The 13,021-nt window shown below is 32.0% G+C and overlaps 1 protein-coding gene across 2 annotated transcripts in view; it reads left to right on the top strand.

Moving 5' to 3' along the window:
- LOC126744904 (tachykinin-like peptides receptor 86C) overlaps positions 1 to 13,021 on the top strand; it is a 96,082-nt gene that overhangs the window by 22,809 nt on the left and 60,252 nt on the right. For both annotated transcript variants that reach the window (XM_050452492.1, XM_050452491.1), the window contains one exon: positions 3,148 to 3,328. In XM_050452492.1, the coding sequence (XP_050308449.1) occupies positions 3,148 to 3,328 (181 nt within the window). The remainder of the gene's footprint in view (positions 1 to 3,147; positions 3,329 to 13,021) is intronic.

The raw sequence follows: 13,021 nt of genomic DNA, 5'->3' as shown, positions 1-13,021 counted from the left end.
AAGAAATTTCACTTGCTTGAAAGAATTTTTATTTTTTTTTCATGCACTTGAGATTTTTAACTATTTGAGAGAAAGAGAGAGAGAAAGAGAGTAAGAGAGTTGAACTCAAGTGCCTAGAATTTAAAAAAAATTATTTCAGGCCCTTGAGTGCATTAAACCCTCGAAAAAAGAAAGAGAGAGAAAGAGAGAGAGAGAGAGAGAAAAAGAAATTTCACTCGCTTGAAAGAATTTTTATTTTTTTTTCATGCACTTGAGATTTTTAACTATTTGAGAGAAAGAGAGAGAGAAAGAGAGTAAGAGAGTTGAACTCAAGTGCCTAGAATTTAAAAAAAATTATTTCAGGCCCTTGAGTGCATTAAACCCTCGAAAAAAGAAAGAGAGAGAAAGAGAGAGAGAGAGAGAGAGAAAGAAATTTCACTTGCTTGAAAGAATTTTTATTTTTTTTTCATGCACTTGAGATTTTTAACTATTTGAGAGAAAGAGAGAGAGAGAAAGAGAGTAAGAGAGTTGAACTCAAGTGCCTAGAATTTAAAAAAAATTATTCCAGACACTTGAGTGCATTAAACCCTCGAAAAAAAAAGAGAGAGAGAGAGAAAGAAATTTTACTCGACTGCCTAAAAGAATTTTTATTTTTTTTTCACGCACTTGAAACCTTTAACGATTTGCGAGAAAAAAAGAGAAAAAGAAAGTTGAACTCAAGTGCCTAGAATTTAAAAAAATTTATTTCAGGCACTTGAGTGCATTAAACCCTCGAAAAAAGAAAGAGAGAGAGACAGAGAAAGAAATTTTACTCTACTGCCTGGAAGAATTTTTATTTTTTTTTCACGCACTTGAGATTTTTAATTATTTGAGAGAAAGAGAGAGAGAAAGAGAGTAAGAGAGTTGAACTCAAGGGCCTAGAATTTAAAAAAAAATATTTCAGGCCTTTGAGTGCATTAAACCCTCGAAAAAAGAGAGAGAGAGAGAGAGAGAGAGAAAGAGAGAGAGAGAGAAAGAAATTTCACTCGCTTGGAAGAATTTTTATTTTTTTTTCACGCACTTGAGATTTTTAACTATTTGAGAGAAAGAGAGAGAGAAAGAGAGTAAGTGAGTTGAACTCAAGTGCCTAGAATTTAAAAAAAAATTATTTCAGGCCCTTGAGTGCATTAAACCCTCGAAAAAAAAAAGAGAGAGAGAGAGAGAGAGAGAGAGAGAAAGAAATTTCACTCGCTTGGAAGAATTTTTATTTTTTTTTCACGCACTTGAGATTTTTAACTATTTGAGAGAAAGAGAGAGAAAAAGAGGGAGAAATTCCACTTTACTGCCTGGAAGAATTAAAAAATTTTTTTCACGCACTCATGTACGTTTAACTATTTGAGAGAAAAAAAGACAGAAAGAGAGTAAGAGAGTCGAACTCAATTAATTTTCCTGTAAGAATCTTTTTCTTTTACTCTAGGCAATTGAGTGCATATCAGAGAAAGCGAGAGAAAAAATTGAAAGAAAAGTTAACGTTATTTTCAAGAAAAATATTTTTTTAAATTTCAGACAGTTGAATGCATTTAATCCTATGAGCCTTTACCCACATAACAGAGAGAGAAAACATACTAAAAGAGTGGAATTTTTTGAGATTTATTCCAGGCACTCGATTCCATTAAACCCTCGAAGAAAGAAAGACCGAACGAGAGAGCGAGAGAGAGAGAAAACGCGTATCTGGTGTTCAATTCCCACTAATTTAATGATCCTTAGATAAAAGTATACAGGTCGGGCTAACGATGGTCTTGAGTGCGACTAATGTCACAAGTTAAACATAGAACGTTAGAACCTAAGTGACAAAAAAGATACGTTTATCGAGACATTCCTTTTTTGTGTTTTCATTTCCTTTGGTTATTTGGTTACCTTGAAGAACCCAATAAACAGAAACACGTGGCAGAAAAAAGCATTCTTCTTTTCCGCTTTCTGATTTGCAGAATATGTCAGTAAACTTCCTTTTGTCAGATCCTTTTATCAGCCTTAAACAAGAATATACCGGGAGAGTCAACGATGGTCATGAGTGCGACTACCAAAGTATTAACTTTCAGGTGCAATAATTATGCTAAATATATTATCTTACAAGAGGTTAGAAATGATTTATGGATATTCGGTCAAACAATTTTCCTTTTCTGATTTGATGATTATCCGTTATATAATCTCCATAACTTCATGCATAATAACAGTATTCGGATAATTGTACGTTAAAATATTTTAAAACAAGCCACTGGTAAGGTTTCCGTCTAAATTAACGAACCTCAAACTTCAGTTGCTCACGAGTAATTGTGTTTTAAATAAATTATCCGCGTATTTAGTTCATATTGTATAGAAACGCTATTAATGCAACGAAATAAAGTTTTGATAAATTAAGGCGCTTATTATTCTATTTATTTTAATACAAGGGTTGCTAATTTTGCTTTACATTTTAATAGATAAATTTTATGCTTAGTGTAATTTTCGTTTTTATTTTTTTTTATCATCACGGTTTCACAAAATTCCAGTCTTCGTCACTGGTCTATTGGAAATATATCTGGAGCTTTGGAATATTTGAAACATTTGTACTTATGATTTTTTCTAAATAATATCTAAGAAACACATCATATATTATTATTATTATTATTATTATTAAATGTATATTTGAGAAAATTTCAACAGTCAAAAAATATTGACAATTGACTCTACACTCGATCACTACACCTCATATATGTGAATAGAATTTAATAGCGGCTCCTTATATACTCGACAGATCCTGTTCCGGAAGATTCTCGCCAACCTTCGAGACGTCGTGCGGTCTGCCACTTGTGCCACTTGTGTCATATTACACATCAATGATAATAGCTTTATATCAAAGTATATAGATAACTTACGATATAAAGATATAAAGCTTCTTTAGAATGTTCCAAAATAAGTGTTTCTTAAAAACCCTATAGTCTTTCTAATATAATAACACTCCTAAGGGCTACGAAACGTCAGTTTAATAGTATTAAATTACCTTCTTAAGTTCCTAATTACTTAAACTTAATTGTTCTGGATGTAAACTTAGAACCCCATTAAATGCTTGCTTAATGTAAAAGGGGATTTAAAGAATTTTGTTCTCCATTTTTTTTTACAAATTGCAATTCAATTAAATTCTCTTTTCAGAATTGGGTTAGGAACAGATCGTTCCAGGGTCTAGACTATGGACCTCTATTGGAGGGCTCAGGGTCAAAACAATCGGCATCCGATTTTCCGATGTGGATTCAGGCCGCCTGGATTGTCGTTTTCGGTGCGATGATTATAATCGCCACTGGTGGAAACTGCATCGTCATTTGGATCGTTATCGGTGAGTGAATTATAACTGGTGATCGTTTTATTAAAACGCTTTAGGTATGAAGTTTATTTATTTATTTAAATGTCGCAGTATTTTTTTCCATAAGTATGATATTCTGTTTATCTGTACACATAACATGTTTTTTTTTTGACGAATCATAAATCATAATTAAGGTTGTAAACGCTTATTAAAACATCATTAGATCAATGTGTAAATATTTAATTACATATAAGCAATTGGTTTCGTGTAGCGTGACCAGTATATTCGTGACATTAAAATGACCAGTCATTAGCAATTGTAAAATGGCTAAATATGTGGAAGTTGTTATTTAATAATTGATCAGAAATAAATTAGTAAAATATTATAAAATATACAAAGCGTGAGAACGTCAGGAATAATAAGAGAATGGCGATGTTGTTATACCAGTGGGGTAAATTTCCTTCTTGGTTGTAAATATATCCATAATCAGTTAAATATTTATCGCTTAAAAAAACATTTATTAGTTCAACTGAAAAATAGTTCAGAGAAAGCTTAGAATAGCTCTCGTAAGAACCCATACATTTTTTTCAAGTACTTGAAAGTGATTTAAGGGTCTATTCCAGGAGTTTGAGGCAGTTTGACTGCCTGTAAAAGTCTCCCAGATTAATACTCTATGAACAACCCAAATATTATCCTATTTCTACTTCAAATGCCTATAATAAAATAAAAAACTGTGTTCGATTCCAGGCTTTAAAACCAGGAATAAAATCGAAAATGAGCCAAAATTCCTCGAATATATTTAAAATTGATGGTTAGTACCATTATTTACTCATGGTGGAAATACATAGGATTTTCGAGTAGAAGAAAATTGGAGACTTTATGACTTATCAATTTTAAGATTTGAATGGAAGGAAAGTTGGCGCCCAACATGTGGGTCATTTTTTCTTTTGTAAATCTTATTCAGTGTTTGGAGGTTTTATTAAATAAACTACGTTAGCCATATACACCGCGCTACTTTTTACTAAAATACTCATACGTTACCATAATTATTAAGTGAAGAGGAACAATGATAAAAAAAATATTAAATTAAATTATTTTTTAAAAGTCCCTTAGTCTTTAAGATTAACTATTTAAGGATTTTATTTAGTAGTGCATGCAACCTGTCTGTAAAGTATCGCTGAAAATCAAGTCAGGATTGAGTATCTTGGAAAAAGTCTTAAGTAGGTCCGTGGTCAAACTTGCTATAATCAAAAAAGAAGATGCGGATAATATAGAAATGAACATTCCCTTGGGTTGATGTTCTTCAGTAACCTAGTCACCATATTATCAAACTAATTTTACAGGAATTGAGTATGAATTTAATTAGTATTTAAATAGGTCAAACTGACTTATTAATGCTCAGAAATCTGTGCAGTAAAGTGTTTTCTTTAACGTATTAAGGCTCAGTTATACTTAGTAAATTAACCTTCCAATTTGAACGTAATTTGAGGGTCCAATCTAGGTATCAGGTAAATTAATGTTTTTGCTGTTCAAAGTAATCAGGGCTTTGAGTTTCCCAATTAAACTAGGTCAAGGGAAAGCTTCATAACTTTATGGTTTTTTAAGATAAAGTAATTGCATAAATAGTAATGCATCCTGAAATAGCGTTACTATGTAGCTTCCTAATTAATTTTAGCACTTATTCATAAAAAAATTGTCATAATTTTAATGTTTCCTGTAAGATATCAATATTCAAAGTGATTGGGAACGTGAGTTTTCAAATAAAACTAGGTACAAGAAAAGCTTTTATATCTTCACTGTTTTTTAAGACAAATTAATGGAATAAGCAGCAATAGGTACTGCAATAGTGTAGCTTAAGATTAATATTTGCAATTTCTCGCTACATTTATTAGTTCAGCTGAAACATAGTCCGAAGAAAGCTTAGAATAGCTCTCGTAAGTAATCATCAAAATCAAGCATCTGCTTTCAAGAATTAAAAAATGCCTCGAATTAAAAAAAACATAGATTATTCCAGGCAGTTTAGGAACTAACTACTTTTAAAACCTAAACATTAACTTTAATTGCCTGGAAAAAATAAATAAATGACTCAGTTGTCTTGAAAAAAATTAAAAAAATACTAAATTTCCTATGTAAAACCTGAAAATGGCAATTTCTGCCTAGAAAAAAACTTAAATTCATAGCCTATTCTAGACAGTTAAATAAATCTTCCGAGACCTTAACAATGGCTATAACTGCCTGGAAAAAATCTATAATTACTTTAAGTGCCTAGAAAATATAAATTAAAATGATGGTTCTATTTTAGGCAAATAAAGTTTCATATGTAATTTGCTTTTAATACTTAAAAAAAACTTTAAATGCCTGAAAAAAAATCCTCAATAATTACCTCAATTGTCTAAAAAAAATTAAAAAATCAGTAAATTTACTCCGAGAACCTTAAAAATAAAAATAACTGCCTATAAAAATTAACTTTAATTGTTTTAATTTAAAAAATTTTAGATAATTCCAGGCAGTTAAACTCCGGTTTTAAGACCTGATTTTAACTGCATGAATAAAAAAAAATACTAAATTTAAAAGCCTAAAAATAACGATAATTGTCTAAAAAAGAGGATATCAAACTTCCAGGCAATTGAAGTTCCATATGAAATCTGCTTTTAATAATAAAATAATAGTCTTAACTGCCTTAAAAAAATTAATATTTATTTCAAATGCCTGAAAGAAAAAGAAAAGGTGACTAATTGTGTCAAATTAAAAAATAAATTATTCCAGGCAGTAGAACTCTGATATGATATCTGCTTTAAAAAATTAAAAGATTACTTTAACTGTTTGGAAGATATATAAAATTATTTCAATTGCCTTAAAAAAACTTAAAACCTATAAATGCTCTAGAAAGTCTAAAAATTAGAGTAACCGCTTAGAAGATGAGTTTAACTACCTTAAATTAAAAAATTAATTATCCCAGGCAGTTGAAAACTCTGATGTGATATCTGCATTCAAGAATTATAAAACTACAAGTGCCTGGACTTGACAAGGCTTATGTTTCAATTTCCTGGAAAAATTAATAATTACTTCAACTACTTGCAAAAAAAATATACATTGACTAGAAGTGCTCCAGTAGGCTTAAAAATTACAATATCTGCCTAGAACATGACCTTAACTGCTTCAAATTCAATATTCCAGGCAATCGATAGGTCACACAAAATCCACTTCCATGACCTAGAAAATAGGTTCAACTGCCTAAAAAATTAATAATTATGGTTCTAATTAAAGAATCATTAATTATTCTAGGAAGTTAAATTTAGCTTTAAAGATCTAAACAACGACTTCAGTTGCCTGAAAAATTATTGAAAATTGCTATATTTGCATATAAAAGTCTAAAAATAGTAGTAATTGCCTAGAAAAGATGACATTAAATTTTTGAAACTGAGAAATAATAAATTATTTTAGGCAATTGAAATTTTATATATAATTTGCTTTTAGTACCTAAAAAAAACTTCAACTGTCTGAAAAAAATTTATAATTACCTCAATTGCTTGAAAAAAATTTAAAAATCACTAAAATTGCTGTGAGAACCTTAAAAATAAAAATAATTGCCTATAAAAGTTAACTTTAATTGTTTTAATTAAAAAATTATAGTTGATTGAAGGCAGTTAATTTCCACTTTCCCGATCTAAACAATAAAAAAAATTAATAATGTTATATGGATAATAAATAAAATATAGAAAGAAAATATTACACCACATGTAACACTATATAAATAAACAAAAATTTTAGGTTATTACTAGAAAAAAAAAATACAAAAGTAGAATTCATCGAGAGTCGAACTCGGTACTACAAGATTAGAAGTACGAGTTTAAAACTTATGTACTATCCAGATTTTTGAGTTTTTAATGGAAAAATTGAGGCAAACATCATTAATTCTCTGAAAGAAACTTAAAGTGAGTTTCAATGTTGACTTCAAAATCTTGATACAAAAAATGTTTAATATTACTTCAAATGCCTAAAATAAAATAAATAATGGTGTTTAATTCTAGGCTTAAAAACCTGTAATAAAATCGAAAATGAGCCTAAATTCCTCGAATATATTAAAAATTATATATAAAAACTCATGGTTAGTATCATTATTTACCCATGGTGGAAATACATATGATTTTCGAGTAGAAGATCATTGGAACTTCTAGATTTTATGATTCATCAATTTTAAGATTTGAATGGAAGGAAAGTTGGCGCCCAACGTGTGGGTCATTTTTTTCTCTCGTAAATCTTATTCAGTGTTTGGAGGTTTTATTAAATAAACTACGTTAGCCATATACACCGTGCTACTTTTTACTAAAATATACGTTATCATACGTTACCATAATTATTAAGTGAAGAGGAACAATGATAAAAAATATTAAATTAAACTATTAAGAATGAGATTTAGCCTGAAAGTAAGAAGGTCCTTGGATTCCTTAGTCTTTAAGACTAACTATTCAAGGATTATATTTAGTAGTGCATGTAACCTGTTAAGTATCGCTGAAAATCAAGTCAGGATTGAGTATCTTATAAAATTCTTATGTAGGTCCGTGGTCAAACTTGGTTTAATCAAAAAAGAAGATGCAGATAATATAGAAAAGAACATTCTCTTGGGTTGATGTTCTTCAGTAACCTAGTCACCATATTATCAGACTAATGTTACAGGAATTGAGTATGAATTTAATTAGTATTTATATAGATCAAACTGACTTATTAATGCTCAGAAATCTGTGCAGTAAAGTGTTTTCTTTAACGTATTAAGGCTTAGTTATACTTAGTAAATTAACTTCCCAATTAGAACGTAATTTGAGGGTCCAATCTAGGTATCAGGTAAATTAATGTTTTTACTGTTCAAAGTGATCAGGGCTCTGATCTTCCCAATTAAACTAGGTCCAGGAAAAGCTCTATAACTTTATGGTTTTTTAAGATAAAGTAATTGAATAAATAGTACTGCATCCTGAAATAACGTTACTATGTAGCTAATTAATTTTAGCACTTATTCATTAAAAATTGTCATAATTTTAATTTTTCCTGTAAGATAAACTATCATAATCAATATTCAAAGTGATTGGGAACGAGGTGAGTTTTCAAATTAAACTAGGTACAAGAAAAGCTTTTATATCTTCACTGTTTTTTAAGATAAATTAATGGAATAAGCAGCAATAGGTACTGCAAATAGTGTAGCTTAGGATTCAATTTCTCGCTAAGACAAACATTTATTAGTTCAACTGGAACATAGTTCGGATAAAGCTTAGAGTAGCTCTTGTAAGCACCCATAAAATTCTTTCAAGCACTTAAAGGTGATTTAAGGGTCTATTTCAGGAGTCCTGCCTGTAAGAGTCCTCTAAGTACTCCAGGCACCTGAAGGCAATTTAATGGTCTATTCCCGGAGTTTGAGGCAGTTTGGCTGCCTGTAAGAGTCTCCTAGATTAATATTCTATAAAAAACCCAAATATTAATTATCCTCAAAACTTTCCACAAAGCTTTCAACCCGCTTTCGTTCTAAAGTATCTGAGAGAGTCTTTGAATCCTGCTTTCAAAAGTCCTTCTGCAATATCTCAGAACGATTATGGGCCTATTAAGTAATGATTTGAGCCTACTTGGGCTAGTTTTTCTGCATTCTGCATCCACTGAGCAAACATATTTGAAATTATTCCCGAAATATTCCAAAAACAACCACACATTGTTAGGACACATTGCATGTGTATGGCGCTATCTCTTGAAAACTGGTTGAACGCATAAAGGGCGGGAATTTTTGAAAGGCAAGGACGTAGATCGGAACTATGGTATAAGTCAGCCTGGATATCTGTTAAGGTTGGTTAATAAAGCGCAAAAAGGAAATTATAATTGACCAATAAGGAACTTTTTATTAAAAAGCTTTTTTTAATAAAACACCATCTACAGCCTTGTAAAGACATGCCATAAGCAGTCGGGGTTTCTTCTTATAGACTAATCAACTTTTATGTGTTTCTATTTTCGTTTATGTAGCGTAATTTACCTAGTTCGATGCCCCCATTGAATATGATGAGCCATTCTCCGTGCTTGGAAGCGGATTGCGTTAAGGGTCTGCACATTTATTTATATTCCGGGGGCATTTTGTAACAGAGGAAGCCAATTGATCGTAGTCCAATATTCCCAGGCAGGAGTATGCACTACACGTTTTTTGTTTACACTTCTCTTTTTCCTGCCGCATTAAATATTGATACGGAGAAGGGTGTTTTTTTTATGCCATGTTGTAGTAGAAAGATTTTTTAAGCTTATTTAATTTTGATTCTTATTCATTCGATTAAATTGCAATTAACATTAGGACTGAAACGAGTATACAAGGTTCCTCACTCATTCCGTCAATCTACATCATTAGAGCCATCTGTTGGAATCATCATCCAACAGATGACTTTGAGCTCCATGCGCACAAAGAAGGCGCTGATCTCCTTTTAACTGTCATACTTGTCAAATACATTAAGAATATTCACGGGAGTGTAAAGCTAAAAACTAAAGTTATCGAATTAAAAAATGATTAATATCGCTTAGAATATTACTTTATGACTCTTTTCACATACATTTTTGCGATTTAAACATGCATGCTATGTGACAATACAAGCAACACCGGCACACGGACTATTCGCGGCACATCAAAGATTCTGATAGATCTCTGAACTGGACATTAACCTTAGTGCCAAAAACCAGTATTTCAAATATCCAAGATGGTGTCGCATATCCACACAGATGGCGCTAAACCAGCAAGACAAGGATGGCGCTGACCGCCATCCATACACAGAAGGTGCTGATCTCCTTTTAACTGTCATACTTGTCAAATACATAAAGGATATTCACAGGAGTCTAAAGCTTTAAGATACCAAAGACACAAACAGATATAAAATTAACTTAAGAATTAAAACAAGTATTTCCATCTATAAAAGATGGTGTCGAACATTATTAACACACAGATAGCGTTAAACCAGCCACCCAAAGATGGCGTTGATCTCCTCTCTTACTGTCATGCACATTAACTGTCACACACTCATGAAGAATATATACAAACGAGATAAAGAGAATAAAAGAAATTCCTTTATATTTCAAAATTTTTTCTACTAACCTGTCATGACATTTAGAGAGACTTTCTTTAAAAGGTTCCTCAAGCATTCTTTAATTACAGCAAGCAGAAACACCTCATGACACAGTGAAGCAGTTGGTTCCAGTAGGAAAAAAATCGCCCAAATTTGTCTGATCCTCAAATGGATGAAGCTTTTAAATCAATAAAAACCCTTACAGAAAATCGAAGAATAAGAGATAGCTTTGAAGTATATGGGAAATACGTGGCAAATAAATTAAGAACGTATGATGCATTTGTTCGAGCTGATGTAGAACATAAAATTAATTGCGTTCTCCATGATGCTGATATGCGAATACTTTATCATTCACACGGGCAGTTTACTCCAAGAACAACGAATTTGCCACTACCAACTGTATCACCTGTCTCAAGTTCGCTCTCTTACGCACCAGCTCCATCTCCTTATTATACATCAACAAGCATTCAACATCCTTCTGATCAAGATAGTCCAAATGAACATAGCTTTATTGAGGCCCTAATTGGATCCCAAGCGGATAACTCTACGGACATTTCATAAAAACTATATTACGTTCTTAGATGTTTTTATTTGATTAAATAAGGAAAAAAGAATTCGATTTCTTTTCTTACCTGAATATGATCTGCTAATGCTTCTATACGGGCTTCGTAAGTTTCAGGAACTATAGTACCAATTAGCTGTTTAGAAATTTGAAATAGATACATTAGTACTGATATATTAATGCTCCAAAGATTTTCCCAAAGTTTGTTACGTTTAGAAATTTTAAGAGCTTCGACAGGGCAGCTTTTGATCTTGATCTTAATGCCGCAAATTGGGGTAAGGTGTTTAGTTTTGCGAAAATAGATGATAAGGTCCAGTGTTTTACACATATTCTTACAAAACTTTTTAATAAGCATGCACCTTTCACCACGTTTAGGGTAACAAAGCCGAAAGCACCTTGGTTTACAGATACTCTAAAGGAAATGAAAAAATACAGAAATTCTCTACTTTCAAAATATAAAAAAAACAAACATCCTGGCGATTAGGAATCCTATAAAAATGTGCGTAACATGTTTACAACCGCAGTCAGAAACGAAAAAAGGGGATATATAAATTTTCTGCATAGAGACAAGAATAAAAAAGCCCTCTGGAACGGTTTGGCCAATCTTAATATCTATAGTAAGACAAAAGGCACTTCTACATCAAATCTACCAGATAGCCTAAAAGATCCGGAAGCAATTAACCAGTTTTTTGTTGAGTCGGTACGTCAGGTATCCACGCCAGTTTCAGCGGAAACCATTCGGGAATACCTGGGTAGAAGAGCCACGGATCAAAGGTTCGATCTGGAGCTGGTGGATACTGGAGGAGTATATGAAGCTATTTCGCAAATAAAATCAAATGCCAGTGGCATTATTAAATATCATTAGAATAGGTTAAGATGTGCTGTCCTCGTGTCATTCCTGTGCTAACTCATATTTTTAATACTTGCATCGAGATAGGTAAATTTCCCTCTTTGTGGAAAAAGGCAATAGTGTTGCCGCTACCTAAGGTCTCTAACCCGGATGGCTTTTCTGACTTACGACCAATAAGCCTACTTTCTGTATTGTCCAAGATTTTTGAGAAACTCATATACAACCAGATGATTGAATATATCGTGAAAGATAATTTGCTCTCGGAAACGCAATCGGGGTTTCGCCGTGGCTTTAATACTGCTTCAGCCCTTCTTGGAGTCTTGGATGATATTATTGATGCTTGGGATAAGGGTGAGACGACAGCTTTGGTTCTGTTAGATTTCAGCAAGGTATTCGATACTCTACATCATAACTTACTTTTAGCGAAGCTCTCCTATTACGGATTCTTACCGAAAGCTGTGCGTTTTTGCAGTAATTATCTTACAAATAGATCCCAGATAACAAGAGTGGAAGACTCGTTCTCTGAGCCAGCCGATTTAAAAAGAGGTGTTCCCCAGGGATCCATTCTGGGCCCTTTGCTGTTTATACTTTATATAAATGACCTAAAAAATAAAATTCGCGACTGTCGTATGGCTCAATACTGTGATGATACACAAATTTATAAACAGTTTACTAAGAATAACGTTGATGAATCTATGCAATCATTGGGTCAGTGCTTAGATACAATTCACCATTATTAAAAAAAAAATGGTTTAAAATTAAACCCAAAAAAATCGGCTGTAATTTACATTGGCCCCTTGGCATCATGGTCTCGTATGAACTGTGATCTTGTGATACATAGTGAAAAAATTCTGAATTTAAAAGAACACAAAAACTTAGGTGTAACTTTTGATACAAATTTGAGGTTTAAAACACAAGTATCTAAAGTAGTTCAAAGAGCATATATGTCCCTGAGAAATTTGTATAAAAGTAAGGATCTATTAAGTATTACACTAAAAAGGCAGCTTTGTGAAGCTCTAATTTTATCACATTGTAATTAATCTAATTTTGTTTATGGACCATGTCTTGATGCTTCTAGTAGGTACAAACTGCAAAAAATACAGAACTCATGCATTCGCTTTGTTTATGGGTTGAGAGAAAGGGATCATGTAACTTGCAAGCTAAAAGAATTGAAGTGGCTTAATGTGCAAAATAGAGAAAAACTTCATTACTGCAGCTTCCTATTCAAACTTTTA

This window comes from Anthonomus grandis, chromosome 15 (genome assembly GCF_022605725.1).
Source record: "Anthonomus grandis grandis chromosome 15, icAntGran1.3, whole genome shotgun sequence".
NCBI lineage: Eukaryota > Metazoa > Arthropoda > Insecta > Coleoptera > Curculionidae > Anthonomus > Anthonomus grandis.
The sequence above is the reverse complement of the archived record's forward strand: the minus strand, read 5'-3'. Positions and strand labels throughout refer to the sequence as shown.